The following is a 19,588-nucleotide window of genomic DNA, read 5'->3' on the forward strand; positions in this document are numbered from 1 at the left end:
AATGCCTCGCAAGACGAAAAACTCGCTAGACGAAAGAGTTTTCCGTTTTTTGAGTCGTTCTGCAAGACAAATTTCCCTATGGGCTTGCTTCGCAAGATGAAACGTCTTGCGAGTTTGTTTCCTTTTTCTATAAACCGCTAAGCCGTTAATAGCCGCTAAGCTGCTAAGCTGCTAATAGCCGCTAAGCCGCAAATAGCCGTGCTTCGCAAGACGAAAAAACCGCAAGACGAAGAGACTCGCGGAACGGATTAATTTCGTCTTGCGAGGCACCACTGTACTGCAACTTGCTTCCTATATTTCAGCTGTTGGTGTTAATTTTGTTTTGTTTTTAATGGAAGCGGACTATTGGGAAATCAGAACAAAGAGCTAAACAAATGTGTAATCATTACAGCACTAGTGCCTTATAAAATGCAAAAGGAGCAGATGGCTGCTCATTCTGGTGTGATGCTGATCTGTTTCAGATGCAACCAGTTCAAGGAAGTGAATTAAGTTTCGTTTCCTCATGATGAGACAGCATCATTTTTGGTTTCCTTTCTGTGTTCTGCAGCGAGGAAAACTGACACACTGCTGGGACCCTTGCGATATTGCTTTTGGTGTGGGATAATGCCATTGGTTAGATGCCTTTTTAAGTTTCGATTTCCCTGAACAGGAAAGGCGGAGCTGATGCTGACACAATAGAAACAAGAGCATCAGGAAAGCAGCATTTGCTCCCAGAGCAAGAGGTCAGAATCCTTCCACAGGACAGTCATACCTCGGGTTGCAGACGCTTCAGGTTGCATTTTTTCAGGTTACGGACCTGCTGAAATCCGGAAGTACTGAAACGGGTTACTTCCGGGTTTTGGGGTTCACACATGCACAGAATCGCTACCCGCGCGTGCACAGACGTGCTGCTGCGGGTTGCCAACGTGCATCCCGCATGGATCATGTTCGCAACCCGAGCGTCCACAGTATAATCAGCCTGCAGGGTGGATTTCCATTTGGGGAGCGGGAAGGGAGAGCCTGGAAAGTAATGACTGGATTAAATGTCTGCAAGCAGAGGAGTCTCGCTGAGTTGTAGGGGGAAGAGGGAATGTTGTTCATTGCCCCATTCAAGGGTAGCTAACGTGGTATCCTCCAGAAGTTGTTGGGTTACAGTTTCCATCATCCATAACCATTGTCCATACTGGTTAGGAGTGGGATTGATGGGAGTTGTAGTCCAGCAACAACTGGAAGTCACCATGCTGGCTATTCTTGCAGAAGACCTACAGAAAGGACTAAACAGGGAACAGCTGGTTTGTAGCATCCTGGCTGATACCTGGTCTGCTCTCCCAGCCAGCAAGTGTGTTTGTGTCTGTACAGATGTTTTTTGCCTGCATCACATTGTCTTGTGAGGTATCCGCCTGCTGGTATGAGAGTGTTCATGCTGATTGCAGTGTGGGCTATTATCTGATCACTGGCTGAGTAGACATGCCACACATACACACACACACACCAGGTCATGGGTTTGATCCCCACATCGGGCAAAAGATTTGTACATTGCAGGGAATTGGACTAGATGACTCTTCCGTTCCTGGGTAAGGTGACTGAGAGAGCGGTTGCTGAACAACTTGGTGGGTTTCTGGATGAAACATCGGCTCTGGGTCCATTCCAGTCCGGCTTCCGCGCTGGTCATGGGACCGAGACGGCTCTGGTTGCCCTAACAGATGATCTTTGTAGACAGCTGGATCGAGGTGGGTCGGGGCTGCTGATTCTTCTAGATCTGTCAGCAGCTTTCGACATGGTCGATCACGAACTTCTGGACCACCGCCTTGCCGACGTGGGGATCCAGGGCACAGTCTTCAATGGCTGTGCTCGTTTCTCTCTGGTCGGGGACAGAGGGTGGTGCTTGGGGGGGATTGTCATCGCCCCACTCCTTGGTGTGTGGAGTACCTCAGGGTGCGATACTCTCCCCGATGCTTTTCAACATTTATGCTCTCCCAGCTTGTCCGGAGTTTTGGGATGGGTTGCCATCAGTATGCTGATGACACCCAACTCTATCTGTTGATGGGTGGCCATCCTGACTCGGCCCCAGACACACTGACCAGATGTTTGGAAGCTGTGGCTGGATGGTTACGTGGGAGCTGGTTGAAGCTAAATCCTTCGAAGACAGAGGTCCTGTGGCTGGGACGGGACGATATGGGATTGGGGGGGCAACTCCCATCTCTTGCGGGGGCGCAATTAGTGCCAGCACCGTCCGTTAAGAGTTTGGGTGTAATCTTCGACACCTCCCTTTCCATGGAGGCGCAGATTGCAGCTACAACAAAGGCGGCATTTTTCCATCTCCGCCAAGCTAAGCAGTTGGCTCCTTACCTCTTTCGCCCTGACCTAGCCACTGTGATCCACGCAACGGTAACCTCCAGACTGGATTATTGTAACTCGCTCTACGTGGGGCTGCCCTTGAGACTGACCCAGAAACTCCAGCGGGTGCAGAATGCTGCAGCGAGACTGCTTACGGGGTCTTCGCTGCGAGATCACATTCACCCGGTGCTATACCAGCTGCACTGGCTCCTGGTGGAGTACAGGATCAGGTTTAAGGTGCTGGTTTTAACCTTTAAAGCCCTATACGGCCTAGGACCCTCGTACATACGGGACCGCCTCTCCTGGTATGCCCCACAGAGAAACTTACGGTCTTCAAATAAAAACATCTTGGAGGTCCCAGGCCACAGAGAAGTTAGGCTGGCCTCAACTAGAGCCAGGGCTTTTTCGGCCATGGCTCCGATCTGGTGGAACACTCTGTCACAAGAGACCAGGGCCCTGCGGGACTTGACATTTTTCCGCAGGGCCTGCAAGACAGAGCTGTTCCACCAGGCCTTTGGCCAGGGCACAGCCTGACTCCCTCCCTCGGCAATCTTCGCAGAGCTCTGGCCCAGTGGTTGCCAGTGGCTTGAATTAATTAATTTTGTAATGAATGGTTTTAGAGTGTTGTTTGTGCTGTACTTTTGTACTGTTTTATTGTTGTTAGCCGCCCTGAACCCGGCTTCGGCTGGGGAGGGCGGGATATAAATAAAATTTATTATTATTATTATTATTATTATTATTATTATTATGGTCCCTTGCAACTCTATGATTCCATCTCCTGTCAGGAGTGGAAAGATGAGAGCATAGTCATCTTATTATTTGCAGACTCTACTGACTCCAATTCGCTTCTGGACCCAATTCAAAATGCTGGCATCAAAACCCTGAACGGGTTGGAATTAAGCATATTTTAGGGACTGCGTCTATACATATGAATCCAATTATCCTTTATAATTATCAAGAGATGGCTTGACAACGGATTTGGACCTGTTGCAGTGCATACAGGGCTTTTTCCGTGTTTGCTCCAAATATAGAACACGCTGTCTGCTCAAGGTTCCACATATCCTGAGCTTGTAGGCTATTAGATGTCAGTGAACAGCTTTTCTGGTTCTAGTGAGCTTTTAAGTATACTTCTTACTGAGAGCCAGAGTAGCACAGTAACTGAGTTGTTTCCAAGGCAGTTCTTGGTTCAATCTTGCCTGTGCCATTATTGATGGACGTCTAATGGCGAAATACTTCATGTCACAAGTGTAACAAAGCCCTGTCCCTTCATAAAGTCCCTCAGAGAGGCATGATTTGCATTATAAAGGACAAACTCTTGTTCTGCCCATGGCTTCCCCTGTTACCCACTCGCCCCTACCACTAATTGTATGTCACCAGTGTGCTGGACTCCTGTTGCATTGGAATCTGCAACATTGTTGAAAGGATCACTCAAGTAATGCACTATGAAAACTCTCAATAAAGTCAGAATCCTGTTGTTAGCATTTTATTTATACTGCAGCTTGCTTCCTAGATTTCAGCTGTTTGTGTTAATTTTGTTTTGTTTTTAATGGGAGCGGAGTATTGGAAAACCAGAACATAGAGCTAAACAAATGTGTAATCATTACAACACTAGTGCCTTATAAAATGCAAAAGGAGCAGATGGCTGCTCAGTCTAGTGTGATGCTGATCAGTTTCAGATGCAACCAGTTCCAGGACCTGAATTAAGTTTCGTTTCCTCGTGATGAGACAGCATCATTTTTGGTTTCCTTTCTGTGTTCTGCAGCGAGGAAAACTGACACACTGCTGGGACCCTTGCGATATTGCTTTTGGTGTGGGATAATGCCATTGGTCAGATGCCTTTTTAAGTTTCGATTTCCCTGAACAGGAAAGGCGGAGCTGATGCTGACACAATAGAAACAAGAGCATCAGGAAAGCAGCATTTCCTCTCAGAGCAAGAGGTAAGAATCCTTCCACAGTATAATCAGCCTGCAGGCAGGATTTCTATTTGGGGAGCGGGAGGGGAGAGCCTGGAAAGTAATGAGCCCCTAGGGTGGATTAAATGTCTGCAAGCAGAGGAGTCTCCCTGGGTTGTAGGGGGAAGAGGGAATGTTGTTCACTGCCCCATTCAAGGGTAGCTAGCGTGGTGTCCTCCAAAAGTTGTTGGGTTACAATTTCCATGCCAAATTGAATTCAGTGGTTTGGGAAACTTGTTTTTGGCATGTCAAAGCTAAATGCATTCTTAATTTACAAATAAGAGATTCTTATGTGGCATTCAATTATATATTGCTAAATATTTGGGGGTCAGTATGAATGATACTCAGGGATCTCTTCGAAAGCTGCAGTCCAGTTTATGAGAAGGTAACATCTATAAGGGGACGTGGGTGGCGCTGTGGGTTAAACCACAGAGCCTAGGACTTGCCGATCAGAAGGTCGGCAGTTTGAATCCCCACGATAGGGTGAGCTCCCGTTGCTCGGTCCCAGCTCCTGCCAACCTAGCAGTCCAAAAGCACGTCAAAGTGCAAGTAGATAAATAGGTACCACTCTGGCAGGAAGGTAAACGGCATTTCCGTGCACTGCTCTGGTTCACCAGAAGCAGCTAAGTCAGTCTGGCCACATGACCTGGAAGCTGTACACCAGCTCCCTCAGCCAATAAAGCAAGATGAGCGCCGCAACCCCAGAGACGGCCACAACTGGACCTAATGGTCAGGGGTCCCTTTAGCTTTACCTTTAACATCTATAAGAGGAAACTTGCTGAACCAGTCAAACTACTTCCTTTGTCAAGGTAATTCCCCTAGCCAAATACCCATCATCTGCATCTTAAAGAGTGAGCACTGTTGCCATAGAGACGAATGGGTGAGCTTTTCCCCACCTCATCCAAGGAAGGGGAACAATCAGCCAGAGGGTGATTGTATGTGAGTGACCTTGAAGCTGGAGATGCTGTCTTGCTCTATGCTGACCTCAGCATTGTGGCTTGAGGCTTCCCTGGAAACCTAATGGGGAAGCAAGAACTTGTTGAGGGCTAATGCTGCTCCAGTCCATTCTTAGGTTGTGTGTAGAAAACCATCTTAGGTTGTAAAGAAAACCATATGGACTAATGACAGCACAAGCTCTATAGAACTATATTCTAAGGAAGCCAAACCCTGGGATACTGCAGGTACACGCGGACTCTCTTGCTGCTCAGGTATTGGGGTGCATGCAATAGTACGGTATTTTGGTTTTCAGGAATGGTGTAGCCCAATTCTGACTGGGTAGATCAGGGAGGTATGGCTAATGCTAGGAGCCTTGGATGGGGAGGGGGATAGGGATTGACACCAATGTAGAGTCAATTGCTAGGGATTTGCTTTGCAAATACTTAGGGCATCATGCAGTTCAGCGGCACCCTTTAACTTTTTTGTATGGATCGCTGAGCTCACTGTAAAGTGTCTGACTCATTATTTTGAATGGGAGGCCAGTAAACTTACTACCAGTCTTCATGGTTCTTTAAAATATATCCCCCCAAAACCCCAAGAGATATGTAACAAGTTTATATATATTCAGTGGTACCTCGGGTTACATACGCTTCAGGTTACAGACTCCGCTAACCCAGAAATAGTGCTTCAGGTTAAGAACTTTGCTTCAGGATGAGAACAGAAATCGTGCCGGTGGCGCGGCAGCAGCAGGAGGCCCCATTAGCTAAAGTGGTGCTTCAGGTTAAGAACAGTTTCAGGTTAAGTACGGGCCTCCAGAACGAATTAAGTACTTAACCCGAGGTACCAATGTATTCTGTTTTAACTTTGCTATCATGGATCGTTTTCCAACGGAAAATACAAACCACTGACTCTGGTGTGGGAGAAGGGGTGGCACAGGCTTTAATAGTTCAAGAGCAATTTACTTCCACCAAAGATACCGGCCTTAGAATTTCTCTCAGAAGCAGCCTGCACATCAGAATAAAATCAAAATATTTTTTCTTACAAAGACCAGGCAAACTGATTTTCCAATCTACGAAAATATTTTAATTCCAAGGGAGCAACATGTCGGTCAAATGTGCAAAGGAAAATGACTCCAGTCCATTGAAGAGTAAAACGAAAAATGACTCCTCTCCACTGAAGAGTAAACTTATAGAGGTACTATCAGAAATGCACAGCTATGAATCAACATCTGTAAGGGCAAATTATTTTTTAATTTCGTGGGATACCTCTTAAATACTATGACGCAGACCTCAATACCCCAATAAGGATTCTGGGTGCAAGGAAACCATTCATATTTAAGGTTTGAATCACCCCTCATAATGCTAGAGCCTGGGGCATGGGGTGGGAAGGTTATCCAATAAAGCTGAATTTTGGAAGATTCAGGGCAGACCAAAGGTAGTATTTCTTCAAACAACACATAGTTAATCTTTGGAGTTCACTCCCACAAGATGTAGTGATAGGTCACTAACTTGGATGGATTTGAAAGAGGATTAGACAAAATTTTGGAGGAACAGGCTATCTTGATGGCTAAGTTCCATCTCCACTGTCAGACGCAGTATGTCTCTGTATTCCAGATTCTGGGAATCGCAAGCAGAGAGAGCACAGTTGCCCCCAAGTTATGCTTGCGAGTTTCCTATAGGCAACTGGTTGGCCACTATGAGAACAAGATGCTGGACTAGCTGAGCCTTTGGCTTGCTCCACCTTGCCTCTTCTTATAGTGATGCCCGTGATAAGGATATGTAGGAAGTACCCATATATTATTGCAGGTATGTGCAAATATGAGCAGGTGGAAGGGACCTGGGAAGCTTACACTTAAGAAAACAGTTGCTGCTCCACATCACTAATATTTATTGGTGAAAATGGTTTATTGGACTTGATAACTAATTCTAGTTCTGGTCACAGGTGCCCTTTTGTTTTGTTTTTCTTTCAGAGTACAAGTGTCCTGAGCACCCAGTATGAAGAGAAAGTCCGTCCATGTATTGACCTTATTGATTCTCTGAGAGCCCTCGGAGTGGAGAAGGACTTGGCATTGCCAGCAATTGCTGTGATTGGAGATCAAAGCTCAGGGAAAAGCTCAGTTCTGGAAGCTCTTTCTGGAGTCGCTCTTCCAAGGGGCAGTGGTGAGAATCCCCCACCCCCCGCTGTTCCTCTTTTTTTTCCATGAGTCAATGTGATGCAATCATCAACATCTATATTAAGATTGTCTTCAGAGTCTATCCCACCATCTGGGGCTCCCACCATCTGGTGTAAAAGGAGGTGGTTCTAAACGCAACCTGAAAAAAGAGACAATGCATGTATTTTTGTAAACTTAAGAAATATTTTTAAAAAATATTTATTTTTTTAAAGAGAGGGCTTTCTTGGTGGTGGCACCCAGTTTATGACATGCTTTTCCTTGGGGAGATTCACCTGGCAACTCTTTTGCTACTTTGGGAGGACTTTTTATTTTTTCTGAGCCCTTTAAGTAACTTTCATTCCCATGAAATTGGTTTAATACTTTTTATTAGTCTTTTTCATCAGTTAATAGTTTTATATTGCTTGGTATCTATCATCCTCTTTTGGTTGCTATCTGTTATAGGTGTCTTGGGAAATATTTTGTAATGCACGGGATATTACTCTCCCTATGACTAAACAGCTTTCTTTCCCTTCCTTCCTTCCTTCCTTCCTTCCTTCCTTCCTTCTTTCTTTCTTTCTGCCGTTTGAAGGATGCAAAGACCCAACTATACTGATCATGGCACTTTCTTTGTGTCTAAAGACTTCAGTAGTGTTGTAATGTTATGGGCTATGTCTGCTGTCGGAGGCAGTATGCCTCTGAATAGCAGTTACTGAGAATCACAAGTAGGGAGAGGGCTGTTACATGCAGGTTCTGCTTACAGTCTTCCCATGGGCATCTGGTAGGCCACTGTGAGCGCTGGATGCTGGATTAGATGGGCCTTTGGCCTGATCCAACAGGGCTCTTGCATGCTAAGTGTTCTACCTGCTGATACGACCAGTCTTTCCTTGGCCCACCCATGTTTTGGTGACATTCAAGGGTAGGGCTCCCTTTGCCCTTCCCTGTCATCTTCCATTCCTTCATGCTTGCTTTTTCACTTTACAGGTATTGTTACAAGATGCCCCTTAGAGCTCAAGCTGAAGAAAACACACAACACGAAGGAATGGAAAGGGAAAATTTCATATCTGAACACAGTGAAAGAAATGAATAGCTCGAGACAAGTGGAAGAACAAATCGTCAGAGGTAACTGTCGCTGACAGTGCAATCCTATAGATGTTAACACAGAAGCACGTTAACACAGAAGCACGTCTCACTGTTCAGGAGAGCTAGTTTGCACATCGATGCACATAAAATTGCTATCTAAATTACTTTTTTGTATATCCTCTAGTGGACAGCCAAACAGATATTAAATTGTTACTAGGGTTGGGCTATACATAAAGAGTTTTTCTGTGATGGTTTTTAGTGTCTTCCTTTGCACCAAGCAGAAATTCCAAATGCTTATATTTGTAATTAATTTCCTTTTCTGCCTAGTCTATTATAGAAGAACACATTTCTGCTGAAGTGTTCACTTTTTGGTCTGTAGGAAGAGATTTTCCCACAATATTCCTGTACTGTTACAGTGGTACCTTGGGTTAAGAATTTAATTCGTTCTGGAGGTCCGTTCTTAACCTGAAACTGTTCTTAACCTGAGGTACCACTTTAGCTTATGGGGCCTCCCGCTGCTGCCGCGCGATTTCTGTTCTCATCCTGAAGCCAAGTTCTTAACCCGAGGTACTACTTCTGGGTTAGCGGAGTCTGTAACCTGAAGCATCTGTAACCTGAAGTGTCTGTAACCTGAGGTACCACTGTACTTTGTTTTTCCTCCTATAATACAGCCCAGAATGCAATGGCTGGCTCAGGATCAGGCATTAGCTCAGAATTAATTAGCCTGGAAATCAGCTCCTCAGATGTTCCGGACCTTACTCTGATTGATCTGCCAGGAATTGCAAGAGTGGCTGTGGGTGATCAGCCAAAAGACATTGGACAGCAGGTAAAAAGAAGATTGTTTTCAGAACTGGTAGGATCCTGAAAATGAATTGGGTGGATACAGCAAGGTATGGGAGTGCCCACATGCTAAAGGTATGATGCCTTTCGCGAAGTGCCACCCATTGGAGGCAAGGCTTGCATCTACAAGGGAGAAGGGATTTTATTGGTGGTGCTCCAGTTATGGAATCCTAGGGGCAGAAGTGGGTGGCATGGTGGAGCACTGGTGCTCCTCTGACCTCCTGAGATCTGCTTACAGGAAAGAGAGAGGTGAGGTGGTGGGGAGGTCAGGAAGGTTGAAACACACTAGCAAAACCAATCTGGCACTTCTGCTGGTGCACTTGCACCACACCTCTCCATCCAGGTAAGCATCAGTGACACAGTTGTCAGGAGCTTGGGTGAACACTGGCTGGAAGGTATGCCTCATACCACCATTGATATATTTGTAAACATTTTCTACCACATTAAAAAAAAATACTAGCAGTTTTTTATTTGCTGCTTGCTTTGTTTGCTTTTATCTGTTGTTTTAATTTTTGTAATTGTTTGTAAATTGCATTGAAATCCTTGGCAGACATTGGAATAGAAATAACATAGAAACCTGATGTTGTTGGACTCAGACTCCCATCATCCCATGCTGGTAGGGGCTGATGGGTGTTAAAGTACAACAATGCTGATCACCTCCAATTCCTTGATTAGTTCAATACAGCAGTTATGTTAATAAATCCACTGCTTTGGCACAACAGATTCTTGTATTGTTCCAGTTTTGTACAAAATTTTAGTTGGCTGTATTTACTCATTTTATAAGGTGCCATATAACACAGCTCTTATTGTCTGAATTTTGTTACAGATAATAAAGTTAATTAAGAAGTATATTAACAAACAAGAAACCATCAATTTGGTAGTGGTGCCAAGTAATGTAGACATTGCAACAACGGAGGCACTGAAAATGGCTCAAGAAGTAGATCCCACGGGGGAGAGAACACTTGGTAAGTTAAATAAACACTTTAAAAAGTGATGGTGGTGTTTTTAACTACGGGGAGGACAAGTTATCACTGCAGGAATCCTACCACCCTGTTTGATTTGCGTCATTCAGAATTTTATTTAGAGGTCTTACCTAGCCTATTCACTTCTTAACATTTTGCCAAGCATCTAATCAGTTTTTACCATGATTTTGTGTTAGCCCTCAAATCAACCCTCTTTCTGCTGTATTTACTCAAATGGTGACTTATCAGCTGTATATTCTGTGAATATTCTAGACCTGCAGGCTGAATTCTTCTGGCTGATTCTGTTGCGGCTCTTTGCTGTTGTGAACTGCACATTTGTACAGAGAAATAGAAGAATATTGGGGGTTGGGTGGGAAGGATGGACTCAGCAGCAAGCAGTGTGGTCCAGAATCGGTGTGGGTCAAGGGCAGCAATCGTGGGTCCAAAGGAGCAGAGGCTAGTAACGTGGTCCAAGACCATAGGTCATGCTCCAGACAGCAGGCGTGGTGAGGCAGCAGAAATCTGCATATCAGGCACTGACAGATTGCACACACTGGGGAGCCAAACCCAATATAGTACTTGTATTGGGCCAGCTGCCTTCCTGTTGGTTCCACTTTTCCCATACAGGTCCCATGGGTTCAAAGGTGACTTGATTCAGAATATGTGCTACCTTTTCTCAAAATAAACCACCTAAAATAAGATACTTTTCTTCCTATGCATCTATTATTTCACAGGCATCCTGACCAAGCCTGACTTGGTTGACAAGGGAACAGAGGCAGAAGTGGTGGACATAATCCGGAATCAAAGAGTCCCCCTGAGAAAAGGATATATGATCGTTAAGTGTCGTGGGCAAAGTGACATCAACGACAAAGTGACCTTGGGAGATGCAATTGAGAAAGAGAGAGAATTTTTCGAAGAACACGATTTTTTCAGGTAGGCTTATTTTTAAAAAGAAAGAAGGAAATCCGTTCATTGTGGTCTTTGTTGGTTGAAATATAATGCCAAATTAAGTGAAAGTATGGAACCAATGCAAGCATCTGTTTGACACTTCAGCCTGCAGTACTCCACACACTGGGTCTGATCACTCCAAAGATTATTTAAACGAGCCCCATTTGATTGAATATTGGGAACTGCCTGCCTGTCTGCCTGTTTATCTGGATTATACTTGTGTCATACTTTTAAATTTAATTACTCACTCTTTTTTTTCCTGCTAGATCTCTTTTGGAGGAAGGCAGAGCTACCATCCCACTTTTGGCAGAAAGGCTTACACAGGAGCTGATAGAGCACATTAGCGTAAGAGAATACTGATTCATTTGAATAACTAAATTTGTTAGTGCTTTGAAATAATTGTATTTACTTTGTCTTTGCTGGGAAGCATTTCCTCTGTATCTTTTTTTAATGTCCACAAAAAACTTACATGTTTAGGAAAGCCTATCCAAACATGTAAGTTAATATGTATTTTAATCTGTAATTTTAGTACATAATGTATATTTTTAATGATTGATTTTATTTATATTTCAATTTTTTAAAAAAGAAAAGAAAAGAAAACTTCTATTGACAATTTTTTGCTTTAAAAAAAGAGTGGGAAAATGGCTGGAGGGGAAAGAGTTAAATAGCACCTTCTCCTTTCAATTCAAGATTTATATTGTAAAAAAAATACCAGCAGAGGAAAACTACATGTCGTTGGACATGTGACATGTAATTTTTAGTCCCGGGGCATAACTATATGTTGTATGCAAATGCATGTATCAGCAGTCCAATGATCTTCATTTCTCTAAAGAAAAACTATATGTGTATACACACACACACACACACACACACACACACGTGTCTTGGTTGTCTAAATACATTCTGATTATAGGGTTGTGAATAAGACCTTCTGGCATGCTTTGGTGTGTTCCAAATAAAAAGAAGTTGGTGGCTTCTATGTTTCACCACCAGTGTTAAGCAGCTGCAATAGCATTTATCTCAGTCAAGTGCCAGATTCTGTGAATGATTCTGTGAATTCACTCTGAAGAGGTGTTGAAACATTCTAAGACTGAATACTTTCCTTCTTGGTGCATGTCTGTCTTTCAGAAAACATTGCCAACTTTGCAAAAACAAATTAAGGAAAAGCTAGAGGTAACAAATGCAGAGCTGCAAAAATGTGGTCAAGATGTGCCTGGAAACACTGAAGAGAAGATGCCTTTCCTCATACAGGTAAATAAATGTGGAGTTTCCAATTTTATTTCTGGAATGCCTGAAAATTTTAATATGTGCGTTTCTCAGGAAACTGAAAACAAAGTACCTAAATATCAGTATCTAATTTTGGTAGAAGAGGTTTAGTCCTAGAACTCTGGCAGACATTTCCAAGCTTCAATGCAATAATGTACGTTTAAAAAGAATGTTGATAATGAAAGACCAAATAAACAACAACCATCCAGTGAAAAACAGAGGGTGGGGAGTATGTCCCTCTCCAGATGTTGCTGGACTCCAGACTAATGGACAAAAGATTGGACAGCCATATGCTTCAATTGGACCAAAAGCATTGGTACAATACTAAGTTCCAGGGGCCGCCATTATTATTATTATTATTATTATTATTATTATTATTATTATCATCATCATCATCGTCACAGTGGTACCTCGGGTTACAAATGCTTCATATTACAAACACTTCAGGTTACTCTGCTAACCCGGAGGTAGTACCTCGGGTTGCGAACTTTGCCCCAGGATGAGAACGGAAATCATGTGCTGGCAGTGCAGTGGCAGTGGGAGGCCCCATTAGCTAAAGTGGTACTTCAGGTTAAGAACGGACCTCCGGAACGAATTAAGTTCATAACCCAAGGTACCACTGTATAATTAATTAATTAATTAATTAATTAATTTTCTATGCCGCCCTATACCCGAAGGTCCTATCGTCATCAGATATCCTTTCCCATCAATTATCTCTTTTATTACCTTGTGCATAGTGAATCTAAGTCTAGGCAGACAATAGTTAGGAGAGTTGAAAGTTATGTACATTGCAAAACAGGTAGAAAGTCATGCTTGCACAGCATGTGATGACTCTGCTGTGGCTTCTCTTTAAATATTATGTCTCCTTCACCCTATATCATCTATTTGAAGGATATACTTTACTTAAGATGAGGATTGGCTACTTGTTGAAAAGTAACATCAGGGAACCACTTTAAGATTGTAAAGCTTATTTGTATGTGATTTGGGAAGCATTCTCTTTGTGCTGGTTTAGGAATGGTACTATGGAATATGAATGGTGGTGCCTATCCTGAACATGATCCACTTCTCTTTTATTATTGTACTCTGCTCATTCGTATAAGCCATAAAGCTTAAGCCATCAAGTTCAAAGCCTAACGGCAAGTCTTGATGCTTTCTGGATAATCACTCAATTCTTTTTCAAAAGATGTACATTGTAGCTGGACAGACTGAATTGATATATAAATATTATATTATATATATTCTTTTTACAGAAAATCAAGCTTTTTAATCAAGACATCTTAAATAAAGTACAAGGAGAGGATTTAACGGATTTGAAAGAAACAAGATTGTTCACAAAAGTGCGAAATATCTTTAATCAATGGCAAGAGGAGATCAACAGCAATGCACTAAATGGTAAACTGTTTCAAATTTCTTATTTTTTTCCCTGCAAGTGAACACCCAGTTTTAACCTGAATTCTCGTGCAGGCTGTGTACACATCAGAGTGATAGCGTGCATGTAGTTTGCACAGACCCATTTTTCCCATATGCACTTTTGTGCATGTTTGTTAACACATGAGCATTTTCAGTTGAACTCTGATCTCAGTATTTCCTAGCCACACTTGTGGGTGGGTGTGGTACTTGATGGGATATATGCACATTATGTGCTGTTGTCCCTATCATCTCTGAATTCCAGAAACCTGTGGTTCATTTTGGGCATTGTCACAGATATTTGTTTACCTGTGCATGCAGCCCATTTTTATTTTGCTTTTGAGATAGACGTCTTCCAATATCAAACTTGCAGAAAAGAGCAGGTTAAAAAAATGGGTGTTCTATAATTCATGGAGTAGCCATGATTATTAACTTCATCAGTACTGGAGCCTAGAAAGCTGAGGGTGATTACTTAATGCAATTTTTTCAACATTGCAGTAAGAGATACTATGAAAGATGAAGTTCACAGCTATGAAAATAAATATCGTGGTAAAGAACTCCCAGGGTTTATTAATTACAAGACCTTTGAGACCATTGTCAGACGACAAATTATGACGCTAAAATCGCCAGCTGTTGAAATGTTGACGGATGTAGCGGGTACGTTTTACAGTAGCAACATGGTTTCAGTTTCTAATATCCGGTTTATGTAAAGGATTTCATGTGTGATTTTAGGAATATAATTTAGTCTGGAATATATCATTTCTGAATGTTGTTGATGTACTGTTAATATAGAAATAGCAGTTTTAAAACAGAATAGTTTTTTTAATTTTAATACACATAAGTATTGTGAATATTTTGATTGACAAATGCAGGGTAATCAAAACACTTTAAATGTCACTTGCAGAAAAACAAATTATTCTCTGTTAAGAGCACAACCTTCTATAGTGCAATCTTATACATGTCCACTCAAAAGTAAATGTCACTGAATTTTATACCAGGTAATTAGGTATAGAATCGCAGCCTAAATGTTTTATTGGCTTTGTGAAAGTCAGTAACAGCTCACAGCTCATAATTTATTTGCATACACACTTTAACACAATAATCTTCATGACTTGTGTCCTTTTTTATATCTGCATAGTGCTTAGCATATATTGGCCTTGAAAGGAAAGAATATATATATATATATATATATATATAATTAAATAGAGATTGAGCACAGTAATAATTGATTATTATGCCACAATAATTGATTATTATGCCACAATCTTACATGTCTTCTGTCAGTTGATCATTCTGATCCTAATCCTAACAAAATACTTCCTAGGAAGCAATTCCCATTCATATTGTTTACTTGATTTTCCCAGTCTCTCTGTCTTTCTCAGCATATTGTACACACACAAACACTCTAATCTGCATGCATGCCTCTGAGTAGAAGGTTGGGTTAACGGTAGCCAGGAAAGACACAATAGCAAGAGTGGTCATTCTTTTCTGACATGTTGCATAATATAACTGATGTGAACACGTGTGTGCAGGGGCACCGACTTGCTCCCCACATGGGGGGGGGGGCAATAGGCCAGCCTTGCCCAGCAGTGGTGGGGGATGGCGGCCCCCTCACTATTGGGGGGGGGGCTCAGCCTCCTGCCCAGAAATAGTGTTGGCACCCGTGTGTGTGTGTGTGTGTGTGTGTGTGTGTTGGTAGAGGTGAAGGTGTGTAAAGACACAAGCCCAGGGCCCCAGTTTTTCCAACAATACACAGGACAGTATATTATTTACTTTGGCCCAGGACAGTATATTATTTACTTTGGCCAGTTGCTTAGGAATTTGAGCCACAATTTTTCTCTTAAGATTTTGTGCCTTTAAATGGTTCTCCCTGTTTTCTAGAACTTGTGCGGGAAAATTTTATTCAAACTGCCTACCGACACTTTGGTGCTTTCTACAATCTTCTGAGAGCTGCTCAGGTAAGAAATGATGTATTTAGTGATGTGTTAGACAAAAGGCAGACATGGAACCCTGTAATGAATACATGAAACCAGGATGGCTCTAGTGTGCTTGCTGACAATCAGGACTTTAAAGCACAGCTTCACCTGATATCACTGTCAGGTGATTGACAGGTGGGCAGCCAGGGGTGGGAAAATTTAGACCTGGCACATCAGTCTGAAAAGGTCTCCCCCTGATGAGTGTTTTATGTGAGCTCTTCCCCCAGGTATGATCCTAGATTTAAAAAATAAATAAATAGTTTGACTTAATTTTAACTACTTCCTTGTCCCACCTAATATATATGAAGGAGATGATATGATGCAGGGATGGGGCTACTCTGCTGAAGAGAGCCCATGAGTCATGGACTGGTTGCTCAGAAGCCAGGGCATGGTGGTGGGACAAGGATGAGCCGTCAGAGGGAGAAGACGGAGGTGTCAGAAACTGAAGAGGGAACAGGCCATAGTGAGCTGGGAGAGTCTGTGGCAGAGGGAAGTCCAGAATCAGAGGCAGATGCTGAAGCAGGGGAGGAGGCCAAGAGGCAGAGATGAGTCTGGCTGGAGAAGGGGTGTCTCCTTCCTGCTGTGACAAACTACCTTCCCTGCTTGTCTCCCAGAACCAGAAGAAGTATGAAAAGAGCCAAAGAGAGATTAGTGAGGTGTAGATGCTTGGGGAAAAAACCCTGGAGAAGGGGGGACTTAGGCAGGTGTGGGGAGGCAGGGACCTTCAGTCTCAGCAACTGCTTTATGGGGGCAAGACCTACCAGAGATGAGTTGCGCTTCTTAGGCCCGACGCTCCTTTGCAGATAGTGTGTTTGCTGCTAAAGACTTAACTCCAACTTGCACAATGTGATTTACTGCTAGCTCGCTCTTGACACAATGGTAGCTTTATATTTTTTAAGTGGAAATATTATCCACTGATATTTCTGTGCAAGATGTTATTCTGTGGTTCTCTCAAAATGTAACTGTTCTTCTACCATCAGTTGTGGAGTTCATGCATTTCAAATATTTGCACCTTTCCCAGCTCCCATGGAAGTGCTTTGTAACGCCTTACCTTATTTATCTACACAACGCTACCCATCAAGGCTTGCGGAAGGGTCCAGTTTTTTAAAATCTCTGATAACACCTTTGCCTGAGACACTGGAACTGTCATTCAGGGTGGTGGGTGAAATGGACTAATGACCTATATTGGTAAAGCAGTTTTAAGTGTTAATTTCTGAGCCTTACTGATTATAATTGGGAACATTGAGTGTAGGGGTTCTCATAATGAATTACTGTGGAACAACAACAACAAAAGATAATATCTTTTGTCATGCAGATCAATATTGAAGATATAAAACTGAAGCAAGAAGCGGCTGCGGTATCCATGATCAATACTCAGTTTAAAATGGAACAAATAGTGTACTCCCAGGACAGTATTTATAGTGAAGATTTAAGTGGTATTAGAACGAAAGGTGTTGGAAATGCATTTACAAGATCAGTTCTAGTTCCTGCAAAGCTATGCTCCATGGAGGAAATGACTTACCACTTGAACGCGTACTTCAAAGTGAGTTTCAACCTCTTTTTTTAACACCTCAATCTCCCATTACAACATGGAACAATTCTAGTAGTAAAATAAAGAAACAGAGTATCCAAAACTTTGATCTGAATAGTTTTTCTCCTGGGCTGATATAGCCTTCCACCACCTTCCCGCTCCTCTCTTAGGATAGCTGAACTCGTGTTTTTAAGTTTTTAAGCTGTTGCTTTGGAGCAGCTTGCGCTTAACATAAATGTCACATAATAACCTAAATAAAGAAGTACTTACACATGCACATACATCAGGTTATTTCTTAGAGCTCTCATGGTATAAAAAAAAAAAAGGTGGGTGGGGCATGGATATGATGAGAGAAATTATTTGCTCTATTGTCTGGGCCCAGAAACAAGAGAACCAAACCAATTTGTGAAATAAATAAGGGCCCATTATCCCTCCTCTTTGGATTGATTGTTAGTGGGAGTGATTTAAGCCTTCTTCCAGTGACCTATGTTTAAGTGGATGACCTGTTGTAATGATAGTCTTTTGATAATGCTACCTTCCTGGTTTTGTCCGTCTGTTAATCAGTCTAAAAACCCAAACTCTTATTCTGTTTGCAGAGCGCAGGAACCCGTCTTGGAACCCAAATTCCCATGATTATTCGGACATATGTTCTCCAGGATTATGCTGACAAATTACAAAATGCAATGCTGCAACTCTTGCAAAACAAAGATCAGTTTGACATTCTCCTTCAGGAGAGGTATGATACTTCCAATGTGAGGAACACTCTGAAGGAGAAGATCAAGCGTCTCACCAAAGCACGACAGCATTTAGCAAAATTCCCCATATAATCAAGAGGTGTTTCTGTGTTAATTCCCTCTTCCAGTTGCAGAAGGAAGGGATCCTATTCATTGCTTGTGTATACAGTGGTACCTTGGTTCTCAAACGCTTTGGTACTCAAACAACTTGGAACCCAAATGCTGCAAACCCGGAAGTAAGTGTTCTGGTTTGCGAACTTTCTTCGGAAGCCAAACATGCTCCGTTTTGAGTGTTAGGCTGACTATTTGAGTGCTACACTTCCGTTTTGAGTGTTACACTTCCGATTTGAGTGCCAATGTGGCCTTTGCTCATTCCTTGTGATTTTGTTTGTACAGGGGGATGGAAATGGTTAATGTAGATTGACCAATGAGAAAGCTCAGAGGCGGAGCCTCTACCTGGCTTTGAGGCTCAGCCCAGGGGTTTTACCATTGGGAGATAGAGGAGTCAGAGTCAGACAAAGCCAGTAAAAGACGAACACAGCAGTTGTGACAGCTAGAGTGAGAGACAGGGATAGAACTGAGAGAGAAGAGTGTGACAGTGTGAAATAGTGCCACATCTAATTAAGGGCGCGCATTTCAGAAACCGTTCTGAATATATTTAAAACTTGTTCTTCAATAAACTTTAATCTTCGTTGTTGACTTTACAACCTGACTGAGACTCAGTATTTCACCAGAAGAAACCTGCTTAGTGGCAGCGGAAGAATAAAGCACTGGTGTACAGGTCAATACAGGGGTACCTCAGGTTAAGAACTTAATTCATCCTGGAGGTCCGTTCTTAACCTGAAACTGTTTTTAACCTGAGGTACCACTTTAGCTAATGGGGCCTCCCGCTGCTGCCGCAAACTTCTTACTATCTGTGGATTAGCAGAGTCTGTAACCTGAAGCATTTGTAACCTGAAGCATATGTAACCCAAGGTACCACTGTAGTCCATGAAACGACCGGGGGCTCTGTACGAACGCCACAACCACACTGCTGTTTTGAGTGTTACGCTGATGAATTGAGTGCCACACTTCCATTTTAAGTGTTACGCTGAGGTCTGTCTGTTTCTGCAGTACATTGTTTATTGCTTTCATTTTAGGGATCAATGGTCTCATTAAATAGTAAAATTCATGTTAAATTGCTGTTTTAGGGGTTGTTTTTAAAAGTCTAAAACAGATTAATCCATTTTGCATTATTTTCTATGGGAAAGCACACCTTGCTTTTGGAACGCTTTAGTTTTGGAACGGACTTCCGGAACAGATTAAGTTTGAAAACCAAGGTACCACTGTATAAACAACTTAAGCTTTCATACCACCACCACAGAGGCTTGACTACCATATATATGTCAGGAGTGCTCTGATGATGGTGTTTCCTGCTTGGCAGGGGGTTGGACTCGATGGCCCTTGTGGTCTATTCCAACTCTATGATTCTATGACCACCATCCTAGT

At 42.6% G+C, this 19,588-nt stretch overlaps 1 protein-coding gene across 3 annotated transcripts; it reads left to right on the forward strand.

The window, feature by feature from the left end:
• Positions 1-298: 298 nt before the first annotated feature.
• LOC308476675 (interferon-induced GTP-binding protein Mx1-like) lies at positions 299-19,220 on the forward strand. Of its 3 annotated transcripts, none has more exons than XM_081004443.1 (14): positions 299-722; positions 6,251-6,434; positions 7,174-7,363; positions 8,338-8,475; positions 9,108-9,262; positions 10,103-10,241; positions 10,973-11,171; positions 11,453-11,531; positions 12,315-12,437; positions 13,703-13,844; positions 14,358-14,516; positions 15,741-15,817; positions 17,151-17,378; positions 17,963-19,220. In XM_081004443.1, exons 2-14 carry the CDS (start codon positions 6,306-6,308, stop codon positions 18,191-18,193), a joined length of 1,989 nt encoding a protein of 662 aa, XP_080860569.1. In that variant the 5' UTR covers positions 299-722; positions 6,251-6,305; the 3' UTR covers positions 18,194-19,220. The 3 variants fall into 3 exon arrangements, with proteins under 3 accessions (XP_080860569.1, XP_080860570.1, XP_080860571.1); XM_081004444.1 differs by having other exon boundaries at positions 6,256-6,434; XM_081004445.1 differs by lacking the exon at positions 299-722 and having other exon boundaries at positions 6,258-6,398.
• The last annotated feature ends 368 nt before the right edge of the window (positions 19,221-19,588 follow it).

Source organism: Podarcis pityusensis, assembly GCF_964106645.2.
Source record: "Podarcis pityusensis genome assembly, chromosome: 4".
NCBI classification, from domain to species: domain Eukaryota; kingdom Metazoa; phylum Chordata; class Lepidosauria; order Squamata; family Lacertidae; genus Podarcis; species Podarcis pityusensis.

What these genes read in the sequence shown, in the direction of transcription:
- LOC308476675 (XM_081004443.1), top strand. Translation starts at nt 6,306, where the DNA reads ATGTCGGTCAAATGTGCAAAGGAAAATGACTCCAGTCCATTGAAGAGT. An exon ending in ACAGCTATGAATCAACATCT is followed by an intron (nt 6,435 to 7,173) that starts GTAAGGGCAAAT and finishes TTTTTCTTTCAG; the next exon opens with AGTACAAGTGTCCTGAGCAC. An exon ending in GAAGAACACGATTTTTTCAG is followed by an intron (nt 11,172 to 11,452) that starts GTAGGCTTATTT and finishes TTTTCCTGCTAG; the next exon opens with ATCTCTTTTGGAGGAAGGCA.